The sequence below is a fragment of the Aotus nancymaae genome, unplaced genomic scaffold (genome assembly GCF_030222135.1).
Source record: "Aotus nancymaae isolate 86718 unplaced genomic scaffold, 86718_ANA_hifiasm-v0.15.2.pri h1tg000049l, whole genome shotgun sequence".
Lineage (NCBI taxonomy): Eukaryota > Metazoa > Chordata > Mammalia > Primates > Aotidae > Aotus > Aotus nancymaae.
In genome coordinates this window covers 27,868,909-27,884,356 of record NW_026988463.1, presented here as the reverse complement: position 1 = coordinate 27,884,356, position 15,448 = coordinate 27,868,909, and the positions used below count along the sequence as shown (strand labels likewise).

Here is a 15,448-nt window from a genome sequence, read left to right as displayed (position 1 = left end):
CTGGCTGGTGACCTTAGGTCATTCTCCTCCTCTCTGAGCCTCACACTGTTGGCAGGAACATAAACTGGACCAGATCTTTGAGAGGACAATTTGGCAGCATCTATTCACATTTAAGATAAGCATGCAGGCATGTGCTCATGCCTGTAATCCCAGCACTTTGGGAGGCCGAGGCAGGAGGATTACTTGAGGCCAAGAGATGGAGACCAGCGTGGGCAACATAGTGAGACCCCGTCTCTGCATAAAATTTAAAAAATTGGCCAGGCGCAGTGGCTCACATCCGTAATCCCAGTACTTTGGGAAACTGAGGCAGGCGGATCACCTGAGGTCAGGAGTTCAAGACCAGCCTGGCCAAAATGGTGAAACCCCGTCTCTACTAATATAGAAAAATCAGCCGGGCATGAAAGCAGGTGCCTGTAGTCCCAGCTACTTGAGAGGCCGAGATGGGAGAATCACTTGAACCGGGAAGATGGTGGCTGCAGTGAGCCGAGATCACCCCACTGCACTCCATCCAACCTGGGTGGCTGAGTGAGACTCTGTCTCAAAAAAATAAAAAGAAAATTAACTGAGTGTGGTGGCATGGGCCTGTAGTCCCAGCTACTTGGGAGGCTGAGGTGGGAGGATCCCCTGCCCCCAGGAATTCGAGGCTGTGATAAGTTATGATCACACCCCTGTATTCCAGCCTGAGTGACAGAGTAAAACCCCATCTCTATTTTTTTTTTTTTTTTTTTTTTGAGATAGAGTTTCGCTCTTGTTGCCCAGGCTGGAGTGCAGTGGTACAATCTCAGCTCACTGCAACCTCTGCCTCCTGGATTCAAGCGATTCTCCTGCCTCAGCCTCTCAAGTAGCTGGGATTACAGGTGTCTGCCACTGCAGCCTGCTGATTTTGTATTTTTAGTAGAGACAGGTTTTCTCCACGTTGGTCAGGCTGGTCTCGAACTCCTGAACTCAGGTGATCTGCTTGCCTTGGCCTCCCAAAGTGCTAGGAGTACCAGCGTGAGCCACCATGCCTGGCCGACTCCCTATCTCTAAAAGAAGGAAAAAAGTCACACTTTCGCTGTCTGCCTTTAAAGGATAGAATTAACAGGATTTACTGTGGGACCGGATGTGTAGAGTGAGAAAAAAATGGAGCATCAAATTGCACACCATGGCTTTGGCCTGAGCAACTAGAAGAATGAAAGTACCTTTACCTGAGACAGGGGAGCTTGAGAGAGGAGGGGCTTGGGGGAATATTCCAGAATTAAAGCCTGGATATTTTGAGTTTGAGATGCTTACTAATATTCAAGTGAAAATGTCCAGTAGCTGGCCAGGTGCAGTGGCTCATGCCTGTAATCCCAGAACTTTGGGAGGCCGAGGCAAGTGGATCACCTGAGGTCAGGAGTTTGAGACCAGCCTGATCAACATGGAGAAAACTTGTCTCCATTAAAAATACAAAATTAGGCATGATGGCGCATGACTGTAACCCCAGCTACTCGTGAGATTGACACAGGAGAATCACTTGAGCCTGGGAGGTGGAGGTTGTGGTGAACGGAGATAGCACCACTGCAGCTTGCCTGGGAAACAAGAGTGAAACTCCATCTCAAAAAAAAAAAAAGAAAGTCAACTAGCTGAATCAATGACCCTGGAGTTCAGAGTGTTCAGGATAATCTACCTGCAGGAGGGTTTGTTACTGACTTGGATACACCAGATCAAGGTAGCCCACAAGGGCTGTGCCCTTTTCAGGAGTTGTAAAGATGAATGAATGAATTGGAGGCAGGGTCGGGGCCATGGTGCTGACCTTTGCCTTCCTCTGCCAGCCCGCCTCTGCCTGTTGACCCTGCTGTCACCACCCCTCAGCTCGGCAGCCCCCATCTCCCCGGCTGAGCCCATTAGTCAAGCCTACAGCCTGGCCCTCTACATGCAGAAGAACACGTCAACGCTGCTGCAGACTTATGTGAGTGACAAGGGGCATGAGCAGGGGACGAAGGGAGAGGGACACTGCCTCCCTGGCCCTGCCATGGGTAGGACAAGCAGAGCAAGCCCAGCAGAAGACTCCTCTGTGGCCCAAGGGGACAGGGATGCCTGTAACACTCCAGTGTTCACTAGAGCCACACTCACTCAAAGGCTGTCACTGGTGCCTGGGTGACCTTGGGTAAGTCATTCTTCCTCTCCTGGTCTCAGCTTCCTCATCTGCAAAATGGGATACTGAGTGTGCCTTTGCTGACTTCCCAGGACTGTGACAGGGTTCAAAGGACACACCCAGAGAGAAGGGCTTTACACAGCCACGATTACTTCCTCACCACTCATGCTGCCTGATTACCTGGGCCCATGCCTGCTTGGCACTCTACCCGCATCATCTGTCGCCCCAGCTGGAGTGCAGTGATGCAATCTCAGCTCACTGCAACCTCCACCTCCTGGGTTCAAGTGATTCTTGTGCCTCAGCCTCCCAAGTAGCTGGGATTACAGGTGTATGCCACCACACTCAGCTAATTTTTATATTTTTAGCAGAGACGGGATTTCACCATGTTGGCCAGTTTAAACCCCTGGCCTCAATTGATCCGCCTGCCTCAGCCTCCTAATGCACTGGGATTACAGGTGTGAGCCACCGTGCCTATCCTCTACCCCCACTATCTTACTGACTCCTCAAACAATTCTAGGAGGTGGAATCATTATCCATTTTACAGATGAAAAAACTGAGTCTTGGGGGGCTGAATAGTTTGCCCCAGGTCACAGAGCTAAAAACTGGCAGTGCAAGGATCTGAAGCCAGGTCTGTGGAATTTCTTCCCCGCTCCAGGCCCGCCACACCCTCTCAAAGTTAAAGCTGGCAGCCTGCTGGCTGAGTCTGACCCACAGCTGTTTTTTTGTTTGGTCCATACAGCTCCTGTTCAAAGTGTGAATATGAATGGCTGTCTGTAGCAGGTACGGGGATGCCATTGCTCAGTGCTCCCACCTGGCATCACGGTCCTTCTTCTTCACAACTGACACTATCTGCCTGGCCCTGGAGGCCCTGGCATTTGCAGGTCTTTCTCTGGGCTAGATTTCTGGCCAGTGTGAAGTTACTGAACCTTTCAACCCAGTTTCTAGTCCCATAGTTGTCACTATTCCCTGGATAGCCTTGGGTACTCTGAGCCTCAGTTTTTCTGCTCGTAAACGGGGGTGTGGGACCAGGCAATCTGCCAGTTAGGACATCTATCAGTGTACACAGTATCAAGGTCCCAGGGGCCAAGCGCCGTGGCTAACACCTGTAATCTCAGCACTTTGGTAGGCTGAGGTGGGCAGATCACCTGAGGTCAGTAGTTCAAGACCAGCCTGGCCAACATGGCCCAAACCCTGTCTCTTCTAAAAATACAAAAATTAGCCGGGTGTGGTGATGCACGCTTTTACTTCCAGCTACTCAGGAGGCTAAGGCAAAAGAATCTCTTGAACCTGGGAGGTGAAGGTTGCAGTGACAGATTGCACCACTGCATTCCAGCCAGGGTGACAGAGTAAGACCCTGTCCCAGAGGGGGGAAAAAAAGATTCTGGTGATCTTACTTTGTGAAAGAACTTTGATGGAGAAGGCTCTTGATTAAATGTAAAAATATTAACAAGTATTTATTAATGATTGCAATAAAATTAACAGGCTGGGTGTGGTGGCTTATGCCTGTAATCCCAGTACTTTGGAAGGCCGAGGTGGGCAGATCACAGGTCAGGAGTTTGAGACCAGCCTGGCCAACATGATGAAACCCTTTCTCTACTAAAAATACAAAAATTAGCTGAGCTAATCCTAGCTATTTGGGAGGCTGAAGTCGGAGAATTGCTTGAATTTGGGAGGTGGAGGTTGCAGTGAGCTGAGATTGTGCCACTGCACTCCAGCCTGGGTGACAGAGCAAGACTCTGTCTCAGGAAGAAAAGAAAAAAAAAAAGCGAGGTGCGGTGGTTCCCACATGTAATCCCAGCAATTTGGGAGGCTGAGGCAAGCTGATCACTTGAGGTCGGGAGTTTGAGAATAGCCTGACCAACATGGAGAAACCCCATCTCTACTGAAAATACAAAAAATTAGCTGGGCATGGTGGCCCATGCCTGTAATCCCAGCTACTCAGGAGGCTGAGGCAGGAGAATCGCTTGAACCTAGGAGGTGGAGGTTGCAGTGAGCGGAGATCACGCCATTGCACTCCAGCCTGGGCAACAAGAGCGAAACTCTATCTCAAAACAAACAAACAAACAAATAAATAAAACGAAATAAAATAAGCAAATATAACTAAATGCTGTAGATTAAAAAAAAGATACCAGGCTATAACTACATTGTCAATAATATACTCGGTTTAAAATATTACAGTAGACTGGGTGTGGTGGCTTATGCCTGTAATCCCAGCACTTTGAGAGGCCGAGGCAGGTGGATCACCTGAGGTCAGGAATTCGAGACCAGCCTGATCAACATGGTAAAACCCTGTCTCTACTGAAAATACAAAATTAGCCAGGTGTGGTGGCATGTGCCTGTAATCCCAGCTACTTGAGAGGCTGAGGCAGAATTGCTTGAACTTTGAAGGCAGAGGGTGCAGTGAGCCAAGATCGCGCCATTGCACTCCAGCCTGGGCAACAAGAGCAAAACTCTGTCTCAAAATAAATAAATAAATAATGAAATACTACAGTAATGTAATAATTGTGTTCATTGATTGATATTAATATAAATATTTTATTAATTAATGATGGCCTATCACACCCTTATTGTTTATCAGATGTTATATTGTATATTAGACTCTGTGCTAAGTACTTTTTTTTTTTTTTTTTTTTTGAGACGGAGTTTCGCTCTTGTTACCCAGGCTGGAGTGCAATGGCGCGATCTCGGTTCACCGCAACCTCCGCCTCCTGGGTTCAGGCAATTCTCCTACCTCAGCCTCCTGAGTAGCTGGGATTACAGGCACGCGCCACCATGCCCAGCTAATTTTTTTTTTTTGTATTTTTAGTAGAGACGGGGTTTCACCATGTTGACCGGGATGGTCTCGATCTCTTGACCTCGTGATCCACCCGCCTCGGCCTCCCAAAGTGCTGGGATTACAGGCGTGAGCCACCGCGCCCGGCTAGTACTTTTTTTTTTTAGACAGTTTTACTCTGTCACCCAGGCTGGAGTGCAGTAATGTAATCTCAGTTTATTGCAACCTCTGCTCCTGGGTTCAAGCAATTCTCATGCCTCAACCTCCCAAGTAGCTGGGATAACATGCATGCACCACCATACCTGGCTAATTTTTGTATTTTAGAGACAGGTTCTTGCCATGTTAACCAGGCTGGTCTTGAACTCCTGACCTCAAGTGATCTGCCCCTTCAGCCTCCCAAAGTGCTGGGATTACAGGCGTGAGCCACCATGCCCAGCCTGCTAAGTCCTTTATATATATGATTTCCTATCATCTTCATAATAATACTGCCAGGTGGGAATTCCTGAAGCTTGTGGCTCCACGTTGCAAAGCTAGCATGCGCAGGATGACATGCCTGAGCCTCCTAGGGCCCTTGCCCTGTGTCAGGACATCCCAGCAGCTCCGTGAGACGCAGCAAGTGGTGACTCCTGGAAAGAAGCCAGTCTCGGCGCGCAGACGTGAAGTCAGAGCCCCAGGCACCGCTCCGGTCTCCTTACTCCTGTCTGTCTCTGTCCCTCCTGCAGCTCCAGTACCAGGGCAGCCCTTTTAGTGACCCTGGCTTCTCAGCCCCTGAGCTCCAGCTCAGCAGCCTGCCTCCTGCCACGGCCTTCTTCAAGACCTGGCACGCCCTGGATGACGGGGAACGGCTGAGCCTTGCCCAGGGGGCCTTCCTGGCCTTGACCCAGCACCTCCAGCTCGTGGGGGACGACCAGAGCGACCTGAACCCTGGCAGTCCCATCCTGCTGGCTCAGCTCGGGGCTGCCAGACTCAGGGCCCAAGGCCTGCTGGGCAACATGGCCGCCATCATGACGGCCCTGGGGCTGCCGATCCCTCCAGAAGAGGATACTCTCGGGCTTGTTGCCTTTGGGGCGTCGGCCTTCGAGAGGAAATGTCGAGGCTACGTGGTGACCCGGGAATATGGCCACTGGACAGACCGTGCTGTGAGGGACTTGGCTCTGCTCAAGGCCAAGTACCCAGCATAGAGGGGCAGGACTTCCTGTCAGAGGCTGCAGCACTTCCTGTTTCATAATGGCCTCTTTTCTGCCTTGCTTGTGGGCTAGAGACGGAGATACAGCTTGTCTAGCAGATGGGGCTTGGGTGCCATGTCTGGGAATATTTCCTGGAAGCCAGGCCTCAATTCCTTATTTCGGGGGCCTTCCTGCCCAGGTCCTCTGGCCTGCTTTCCAGGTCTGGGTCAATCTCCGTGGATATCATTCCATGGGCTACCCATCCAGTGGTACTGGGGTCCACTTCCTGGTTGGAAAGATGTGCCTCTCCAAAGAGATTTCACCTGCCACCCTACAGAGAGAGGACAGTTGGTCCCTTTCCTAGGCTCTCCCTGAGACTTTCTCCTTTTGGTAATTTTGGGGAGGTCAGGACTGCCTTCCTCTCTCCCTCTACCTCATTTCCTCTATGAAGATCCCGACTTTCTGAGCAGATAGGCCTCCCTTCTTCCTGCTGAAGTTCATCGGCTCCCCTCATTGGCCTCTCTGTCTGGGGCTACTATTTCACTTCCTGTCCTCAGGGGCTCCACTTCAGGATCCGTGGAAGCCCAATTCTTGAAGAACTAAGGACTGCATCACATCTGTTTCCTGTTGGGACACATCCACTTCCTGTTCTGGGCTGGCAGAGGGCACCGCTGCCCTGGGGCTGTCAACCTCCTATTTATACTGGACTTCTTGGGCACGTCTGGGGGACCAGGCTGCACCCCAAGGGTTGTTTTCTCCCTAAAGCTGTCTCCGCATTTCCAACAATTATATATGCAGGTAACTTCAGTTTCCTTTTTATTTTTAAACATTTTATTTACAAAAAATTAATTTATTTTTCAGAAATAAAACTCCTTTAAGGTGTTGTTTGTTTTGTCTCCACAGATCTGGTGGGAGAAGGTGGAGGTGTGCAGGAATAGGGCAGAGGGGCTGAAGGAAGGGAAGACATCAAAGGGACAGGGCTGAGGCCCAAAGGGACAGGGTGTGGGAGACTGAGGATATGGATGGAGTGAGCCCGCGTAAGGCGGCTGAGACGCGGAGTAGCCTTACCCCCACAGGACCAGCAGGCACACCCGTGGCCAGGAAAGCACAGAGACGGCCAGACGGGGACAGGAGACAAGGTGTCACCTCCTTGAGATGAGGCTGAGATGTTCACAGGCACTCACACGGAGCCACGGGGAGAGAGGAGGTGGGATGGAGAAAGACAGAGACCCCCCCCAGAGCTGGGTAAAGGGGGAGGCCAAGGGAGACAGAGGTAGGCCCAAGGATGCAGAGAAAGGAGGGAGAGCGAGAAAACGGTGGACCCAGTTACCATAGAGACGAGGAGGGCTCGAGACTTAAGAGAACGGGGGAGGCAAAGCATACAGAGGCCGCGGCGGTGGCTCACGCCTGCAATCCCAGCACTTGGGGAGGCTGGAGCGGGAGGATCGCTTGAGCCCAGGAGTTCAAGACCAGCCTGGGCAATATGGCGAGACCCCAGCGTCACAAAACTTAAAATAAAAAAGCCAGCTGTGGTCGCGTGTCTGCAGTCCCAGCTGCTGGGGAGGCTGAGGCGGGAGGATGGCTTGAGCCCGGGAGGTTGAGGCTGCAGTGCTGGGATCGCACCACCGCACTCCAGCCTCGGCGACAGACTGAGACCCTGCCCGTCCCCTCCCCTTCCCCCCTCTCCCCACAAAAAGCAAAGAAGGCCGAGCAATGGAGACAGCGGAGAGCAGACAGACACCGACAGCGGCAGAGAGAGACAAAGAAGCGGAGAGAGAGACGGAGCCCGGAGGGAGGAGGCGGCGCGAGCTGCCCCGCCGCACTTAGGCCGGGCCCCCGGGTAGCAGCTGGCCCAGGTCGCCCTCGGTGCGGCTCAGCCACTCGCGGTAGAGGCCGCACACGCGGAGCCCCAGCACCTTGGCGGGGAAGACCCCGGAGGCGGCGGAGGCGGCGGCGGCGGCTGCGGGGGGCTCGGCCCGGGGTCCGCGATTGGCGGCGCCCAGCGCGGCCAGCACGGCCTCCACGGCGGCGCCCAGGGCCCGGGCCTGGCGCGCCGCGTCCTCCAGGCGGCGCAACAGGCGCGGCGCGCGCGGGTTCAGCTCGGCCTGGCGGCGGCGCACGGCTTCCAACAGCGGGGGCAGCGCGTCCAGCGCCGCCGCGTCCAGCCGCAGCCGCTCGTGCACCGGCAGCCCCGCGTGGCTCGGAGCCGGGGCGCTCAGGCCGGCTACGGGCAGCCGCGGCGGGGAGAAGCTGGGCAGCCCGAAGGGGTCTCCCTGGAGCTGCACCTGCGGAGACACAGCCGGCGGGTCAGCAGGCCCCGGAGCACGGTCGAGGGGCTAACTGGGCTCCCCACCCGCTCTCTGGGGGCCTCAGTTTCCTCATCTTGCAGATGATAACCCCTCCTAACAGAGCTGCTCTGTTTAGGGCAAAACGAAGTGGCATGCTCTTGACACCAATGCCTGTTTCTTCCTCCCTAAACTGGACCCAGGCTATGCCAGTTTAGGCCAGCACTTCGGGAGCCAAGGTGAGAGGATCACTAGAGCCCAGGGGTTTGAGACCAGCCTGGGCAACATAGCAAGACCACCCCCCCACCTCGCCCCAGCTCTGCCAAAAAAAAAAAAAAAAAGCGGGCGTGGTGGCGCATGCCTGTAGTCCCAGCTATTCCGGAGGTTGAGGCTGAGGTGGGAGGATTGCTTGAGCCCAGGAAGTCAAGTCTTCAGTGAGCCATAGTGGCGTCACTGCCCTCCAGCCTGCATGACAGTCAGACCCTGTCTCAATAAATAAATAAATAGGACCTAATAACAGCAGCAACTTCATAAGGCAGTTAGTTATGACCGTGTTAAGTGTTCAAGGCAGGAGCTGGCCCCAGGAAGAGTTCAATAAAAATGTCAGCTCTTTTATTAATATTACCTTACAGACTGGAATTCAAATCCTGTCTCTACCACTTACTAGCTGTGCAGTTTGGGGCAAAGCCACTTCCCTTCTCTGCGCCTCAGTCTTCTCATCCGTACAATGAATGGGGAAGCTTACTGTCCTGTCTTCATGGGAATCATATAAGACAGTCCGGGGCCAAGGGGGCTTCATTCCATTCCCTATCCTCCCCAACTCTGCACCTGCATTGAGCAGGGGCTTAATGGATCAATATCATATGAATGAACAAATGAAAGATAAAGGTGGGGCTGGGTGCGGTAGCTCACCCCTATAATCCCAGCAATTTGGGAGGCCGAGGCGGGCAGATCACCAGAGGTCATCAGTTCGAGACCAGCCTGGCCAGCATGGCGAAACCCCATCTCTACTGAAAATACCAAAATTAGCCTGATGTGGTGGCGGGTGCCTGTAATCTCAGCTACTTGGGAGGCTAAGGCAGAAGAATCTCTTAAACCCCAGAGGCGGAAGTTGCAGTAAACTGAGATGCACCATTGCACTCCAACCTGGGCTACAAAAGCAAAACTCTGTTTCAAAAAAAAGAAAAGTTGAGCTAGAGATACAGTGACTTACCCTAAGAAGTGGCAGAGCTGGAATTTGAACCAAAGTTCGTAGCACTACAAAGCTAGTTTTGTTTGTTTGTTTGTTTTAAATAGACAGGGTCTCACACTGTTGCCAGGGGTGGAGAGCAATGGTTTGATCACACAGCCTCCAGGTCTCAAGCAATCCTCCCCACTCAGCCTCCTGAGTAGCTGGAACCACAGGCATGCACCACCATGCCTGGCTAATTTTTTCTTTTCTTTCTTTTTTTTTTTTTTTTTTTTTAGAGATGATGGCTCACTGTGTTTGTTACCCAGGCTGGTCTTGAATTCCTGGGCTCAAGCAATCCTCCTGCCTGAGCCTCCTAAAGCACTGGGATTACAGGCATGAGCCAATGCACCCGGCCCAAAGCTAGTTCTATTATGCTACTATTCGCTCCCATATTGTTACGTTATTTTAATGTTATTGTTACTGCCAAGCTCACAGTTAACAAGTTGGCAGGCCTACAGTCTTCTTTCCATGGGCAGGGCCCTCTACCTAACCAAAGATGTCAGCTGATCCCTGTCTTCTGTAAAAGTGCCCTCTTGGGATAGAATTGTTGCTCCAGATTGGAATCTCTTCTTGGCCTCCCTGAATATCCCAGCTGGAAGAGTTCACAGTTCATCTTGTTTAGCTGCCTCCTTTCACTGCTGGGGAGAGACCAAGGCCCAAGATCACACAGAGCCTAGAACCTTGGTTTCCTGAGGTACAGACCAGAGTTCTCTTCACTACTCCAGGCTACCTCTGACTTAAAGCACCAAGGTCACTCGAGCCCAGTAGTTCAAGACCAGCGTGGGACATATCGCAAGACCCTGTGTCTACAAAATAATAAAAAAAATTACCCAGGCATGGTGGTGCATGCCTGTGGTCCCACCTACTTGAGAGGCTAAGGCAGGAGGATGTCTTCAGCCCAGGAGGTTGAGGTTGCAGTGAGCCGTGACGGCACCACTGCACTCCAGCCTGGGTGACAGAGCGAGGCCTTGTCTCAAAAACAAAGCACCGACGAGGGTGCCTCCAAGCTGGAGAGGACATTATGGCATCTGGGTCACAGACAGGCCTCTTCCAGTTTGCTGTGTGGCCAGGGGCAAGTTGCTGTCCCTCTCAGGAGCCCTCATTTCCACAGCTGGAGGTTGAGAGAATGGGTGATCGAGGACCTCTGTGATGTCTGCTCCCATTCCCCAGGCCCCTGGCGCCCCACCCCCATTCCCACTCACATATTCCTGGAGCAGCTGCTCAGCATATTTGGTGAGGAAGTGCGCGAGGCTGTGTGTCTGACGGATCTTGGCCTCCAAGGGGGGAAGGAGTGAGACTGAGGAGTCAGCCTGGGGGGCTTCTGGTGGGAAAGTGGGGAGGAATGAGGATGGCCCAAGCCCCTGCTCCTTGATCACCTCTCCCAGGCCGTCTCTTCCTTCCTGACCCCATCAGGGTCTGTCCCATTCCAACTGAGGGAAAATGAGGCACCAGACCTTTGTCAAGTGGGTGGTCTACCTGAAATGTATTGCCTATCCCCAAATCACTGTTGAAATCCTAGTAAAGCCAAATTCAAAGACAGTCATGCCTTGCTTAACAACGGGGATACATTCTGAGAAATGCATCCTTCGGCGATTTCATCGTGTTGCAGACATCATGGAGTGCACTTCCGCAAACCTAGATGGCACAGCCTGCTCCACGCCCACGCTATGTGGCATACAGTCAACGGTTCTTAGGCGGCAAACCTGGACAGCCTGTTACTGTACAGCGGGCAACTGGAACACAGTGGTATTTGTGTATCTAAACATAGAAAAGGGCTGAGCGAGGAGGCTGACATCTGTAATCCCAGCACTTTGGGAGGCCAAGTTCAGGCTGATTGTTTAAGCCTAAGAGTTTGAGACCAGCCTGGGTGACATGGTGAAACCTCATCTTTACAGAAAATACAAAAACAAGCCAAGCATGATGGCAGATGCCTGTAGTCCTAGCTACTTGACAGGCTGAAGTGAGAGGATCACTTGAGCCTGGGGAGGTCAAGGCTGCAGTGAGCCATAAGCGTGTCACTGCACTCCAGCCTGGGCAACAGAGTGAGACCCTATCTCTAAATAAATGAATAAATAAAAACATAGAAAAGCTATAGTTAAAATACAAATATCTATGTATTTTATTAGATATAATATATATCGACTGGGTGTGGTGGCTTACGCCTGTAATCCCAGCACTTTGGGGGGCTGAGGTGGGCAGATCACTTGAGGTCAGGAGTTTAAGACCAGCCTGGCCAACATGGTGAAACCCCATCTGTACAAACAATAGCCAGCCATTGGGTGTGGTGGCTCACACCTGTAATTCCAGCACTTTGGGAGGCTGAAGTCAGGAGTTCGAGATTAGCCTGGTGAAATCTTGTCTCTACTAAAAATACAAAAATTAGCCAGGCGTGGTGGCATGTGCCTGTAATCCCAGCTACTTGGGAGGCTGAGGCATAACAATCACTTGACCTGAGAGACGGAGATTGCAGTGAGCTGAGATCAGGTGAGACAGTGAAACTTCATCTCAAAAAAAAAAAAAAAATTGGCAGAGCACCATGGCTCACACCTGTAATCCCAGCACTTTGGGAGGTCGAGATGGGCGGATCATGAGGTCGAGATTCAGACCATCCTGTCCAACATGGTGAAAACCGGTCTCTACCAAAAATACAAAAAAAAATAGCTGGGTGTGGTGGCATGTGCCTGTAGTTCCAGCTACTTGGGAGGCTGAGGCAGGAGAATCACTTGAACCCAGGAGCCAAAGGTTGCAGTGAGCCGAGATTGCGCCACTGCACTCCATCCTGGCAACAGAGCAGGACTCCATTTCAGAAAAAAAAGAAAAAGAAAAAGAAAAAAAATTAGCTGGACATGGTGGCATGCACCTGTAATTCCAGGTACTCAGGAGGCTGAGGCAGGAGAATCGCTTGAACCAGGGAGGTAGAGGTTGCAGTGAGCCAAGGGTGCACTACTGCACTCCAGACTGGGCAACAGAGCCAGACTTGTCTCAAAACAAACTAACAGGCCAGGCGCGGTGGCTCACACCTGTAATCCCAGCACTTTGGGAGGACAAGGCGGGCGGATCACCTGAGGTCAGGAGTTCGAGACCAGTCTGCCCAACATGGCGAAACCCCGTCTCTACTAAAAAAAAAAAAAATATATATATATATATATATATATATATATACACATACATACACATACACACACAAATTAGCCAGACGTGGTGGCAGGAGCCTGGAATCCTAGCTACTCGGGAGGCTGAGGCAGGAGGATCACTTGAACCCAGGAGGCAGAGGTTGCAGTAAGCCAAGATCACGCCACTGCACTCCAGCCTGGGTGACAGAGTGAGACTCTGTCTCAAAAAAAAAAAAAAAAACCACACACACACACACACACACACACGCAAAACAACAAACAAATATATAGATAGATAGAATGAGATAAATATATAATATATAAAATTATATATTTATATATAGAGAGGTGGGGGGTGGCTGGGGTCTCACTCTGTCGCCCAGGCTGGGGTGCAGTGGTGCGATCTCGGCTCACTGCAGCCTCAACCTCCTGGTCTCAAGTGATCCTCCCGCCTCAATCTCCTGTGTAGCTGGGACTACAGGCATGCGCCACCACGCCCGGTTAATTTTTGTATTTTCTGTAGAGACGGGGTTTCGCCATGTTTCCAAGGCTAAAAATGCACATAATCTTATGAGACCGCCATTGTCTGTGCGGTCCATCTGTTGACCAATGTTGTTATGCAGTGCATGACTGTGCTGCCTCCAGAATCACCCCTCCTTTATAAATGAACTCCTTCCTTCGACTTAAGGCCATTTAAATAAGCTCCAGAGTAGCTCTTTTAATGGTTCTTTTCTGTGTGTTTTTGCCTTAGCCTGGGAGCTCTTTAGGGACAGGGCTTACATATTTCTACCTCAATGACTGTTAAGGGACTTCAACATCATCAAAGCACAGAACTTCACATCGGAATGTGCCTTGAAGGCCCATTTGACAGATAGGGAGACTGACGTCTATTTCCATTTCTCTCTCTGATGCCCCTTCCAAACAAGAAGCTGAGGTGGGCAGTCAGCGAATCAAGGTCCGAGAGAGCCAGTCTGACACCCCGGGATGGACTCCAGTTCCCGATACGCACAGCGCACACCTGATGCGTGCTGGGGAATGTAGTCCTGACCCGGCTCCCCGCCCCGCCCCCTCCGGAGTTTCCTAGCACCAGTCGCGATTCTCAGCAATCCAGACTTTCGTCTCCTGTTGTCACTCACTACCTCCTGTGACTCCAAGACTGCCTTCCCTTACTCTACCCCTTCCTCCAGCCCCCCAGCTCTGATTCTTTCCCGAGACTCAGTGGACGCAGGGGTCCTGCCCCAGCCCCGACCCCAGTCCTCCCACTGGGTGTGCTCGAACTGGTGATCTAAGTCCTGAGCCCAAGTTCCTAAAGCCTCAGCCCCAGGCCTCCTCTAAACCCTAGCGCCTGCCGCTTCTCACAACTCACCCGCTCGCTCGTTACCTGATACCGAAGCTCTGCTATTCCCCGCCCAGGCCGCTCCCCTCCCGGACCCTGGGGTGGCCGAGACCCAGACCCCCAGCTTCCAACCCCTCTGACTCCTGCGACCCTCAGCGACCCGGCATCCGGTCCCTCAGCCCCTTACCCAGACTTCCCTCCCTCCGGCTCATGCTGGCCCCTGGCTGATCCCGGCTCCCTCCACGCCCCCCTTTCGAGGGGGGAGAAAGGGGAAAGGGCTGGGGGCGTGGCCCGGCCGCAACCAATCAGAGCCCAGACCCCAAACATTTCGCCCTACCCGCCCCTTTTCAGACAGGATTCTTTGGCCCTGAGCTCAGCTCCTCGTCCGTGGGGCCTAGTGGGGGAAGGGACCCGAGGTGGGAGGCAAGTTTTCCGCCTAGTGGACAGGCCCTCGGGGCTGGGGGTGTCGGGGCCTGGGAGGCAGCCCACTGTCCTGCTGCCGGCTCAGGCTAGGACCTGAGGCAGGGGCTGCTTTGAGGGGAAAGCTGAGGAGACAGGAGAGAGAACTGCGGGGCTGGCAGGACAGGAATGCGCAGGCCTTCTCTCTAGTCTGGGGCGCGGCTTGTCAGAGAGGCCACTATAGGGGCCCTCAGGCCTGGAGCGCGCTCGCCCAGACATACATCTCCTGGTCTGTCTTAGATGGCTTCTAATTTCACTGTCACACCCACTAGGAGGGAGGCAGATACACGGCTCACCTCCCCTTATCAGGCCTAGTAACAGAATCCTGGAGATTCACACACACACTCCTAGGAGAACAAGCTTCAGAGACCTCGACAGGAGGTCACATCCGCGCATCAATCCCATTAATGATGTAAACTGAAAGGAAGGCACATAGGGATGATCCGTACTTGGTTTCTGGCCCCCTGATGGGCTTGCGGTCTGTCGGGGAAGCCCATAGACAACAGCAGTTAATGGGGTTTGTGAGTGAAGGACTGGGAGGAGGCCCGTGTACGCGCGCGCACGTGCGTGTGTGCGTGCGTGTAAGTGTGCGATGGTGCGCGTGTTCGCGTGCATATGTGTGGGTGTGCTCCTGTGCGTGGGTGTGTGTGTTGCTGTGAGCAGACAATTGCTGGAATAAAGGAAGAAAGAGTTTAACTGGAGAGGGCACAGCAGGTGCAATTGAGCCAGACGATTGGTAGGGCCCACAATCACATGTGTATTCACTGTAAATATTTATTGGGCATTTATCATGTGCCCGGCACTGTCCTAAGAGCTATACACACATTGACTTACTTCTGTGTTATAGATGAGGAACAGAGATAAGTGACTTGTCCAGGGTAACACAGTTGGGTGTGGCACAGCTGGGATTTTACCTAAGCAGCTTGGCTCAAAAAATGCTGTCCTAACCATGCTCCTAACTCCTTATGC

The 15,448-nt window shown here is 52.4% G+C and overlaps 2 protein-coding genes across 3 annotated transcripts; one reads left to right on the top strand and one right to left on the bottom strand.

Moving 5' to 3' along the window:
* Positions 1–1,738: 1,738 nt before the first annotated feature.
* Positions 1,739–6,070, top strand: LOC105729323 (cardiotrophin-2). Its single transcript, XM_012470026.1, has 2 exons — positions 1,739–1,930; positions 5,612–6,070. The coding sequence occupies exons 1-2, from the start codon at positions 1,739–1,741 to the stop codon at positions 6,068–6,070; spliced, it is 651 nt and encodes a 216-aa protein (XP_012325449.1).
* Positions 6,071–6,848: 778 nt separating this feature from the next.
* On the bottom strand, positions 6,849–14,260 carry CTF1 (cardiotrophin 1). 2 transcript variants are annotated; one of them, XM_021676227.2, is made up of 3 exons: positions 14,208–14,260; positions 10,774–10,892; positions 6,849–8,340 (listed from the first exon to the last, which is right to left on the bottom strand). In XM_021676227.2, exons 1-3 carry the CDS (start codon positions 14,230–14,232, stop codon positions 7,879–7,881), a joined length of 606 nt encoding a protein of 201 aa, XP_021531902.1. In that variant the 5' UTR covers positions 14,233–14,260; the 3' UTR covers positions 6,849–7,878. The 2 variants fall into 2 exon arrangements, with proteins under 2 accessions (XP_021531902.1, XP_021531903.1); XM_021676228.2 differs by having other exon boundaries at positions 10,774–10,889.
* Positions 14,261–15,448: the final 1,188 nt, after the last annotated feature.

Bases quoted from the DNA above. Each gene is read 5' to 3' on its own strand.
- LOC105729323 (XM_012470026.1), top strand. From the start codon at position 1,739: ATGAATTGGAGGCAGGGTCGGGGCCATGGTGCTGACCTTTGCCTTCCT. The intron at 1,931-5,611 runs GTGAGTGACAAG...TCCCTCCTGCAG, and splicing joins CAACGCTGCTGCAGACTTAT to CTCCAGTACCAGGGCAGCCC.
- CTF1 (XM_021676227.2), bottom strand. From the start codon at position 14,232: ATGAGCCGGAGGGAGGGAAGTCTGG. The intron at 10,893-14,207 runs GTAAGGGGCTGA...CTTTCCCACCAG, and splicing joins CCGGAGGGAGGGAAGTCTGG to AAGCCCCCCAGGCTGACTCC. The intron at 8,341-10,773 runs GTGAGTGGGAAT...GTGTCTCCGCAG, and splicing joins AGCAGCTGCTCCAGGAATAT to GTGCAGCTCCAGGGAGACCC.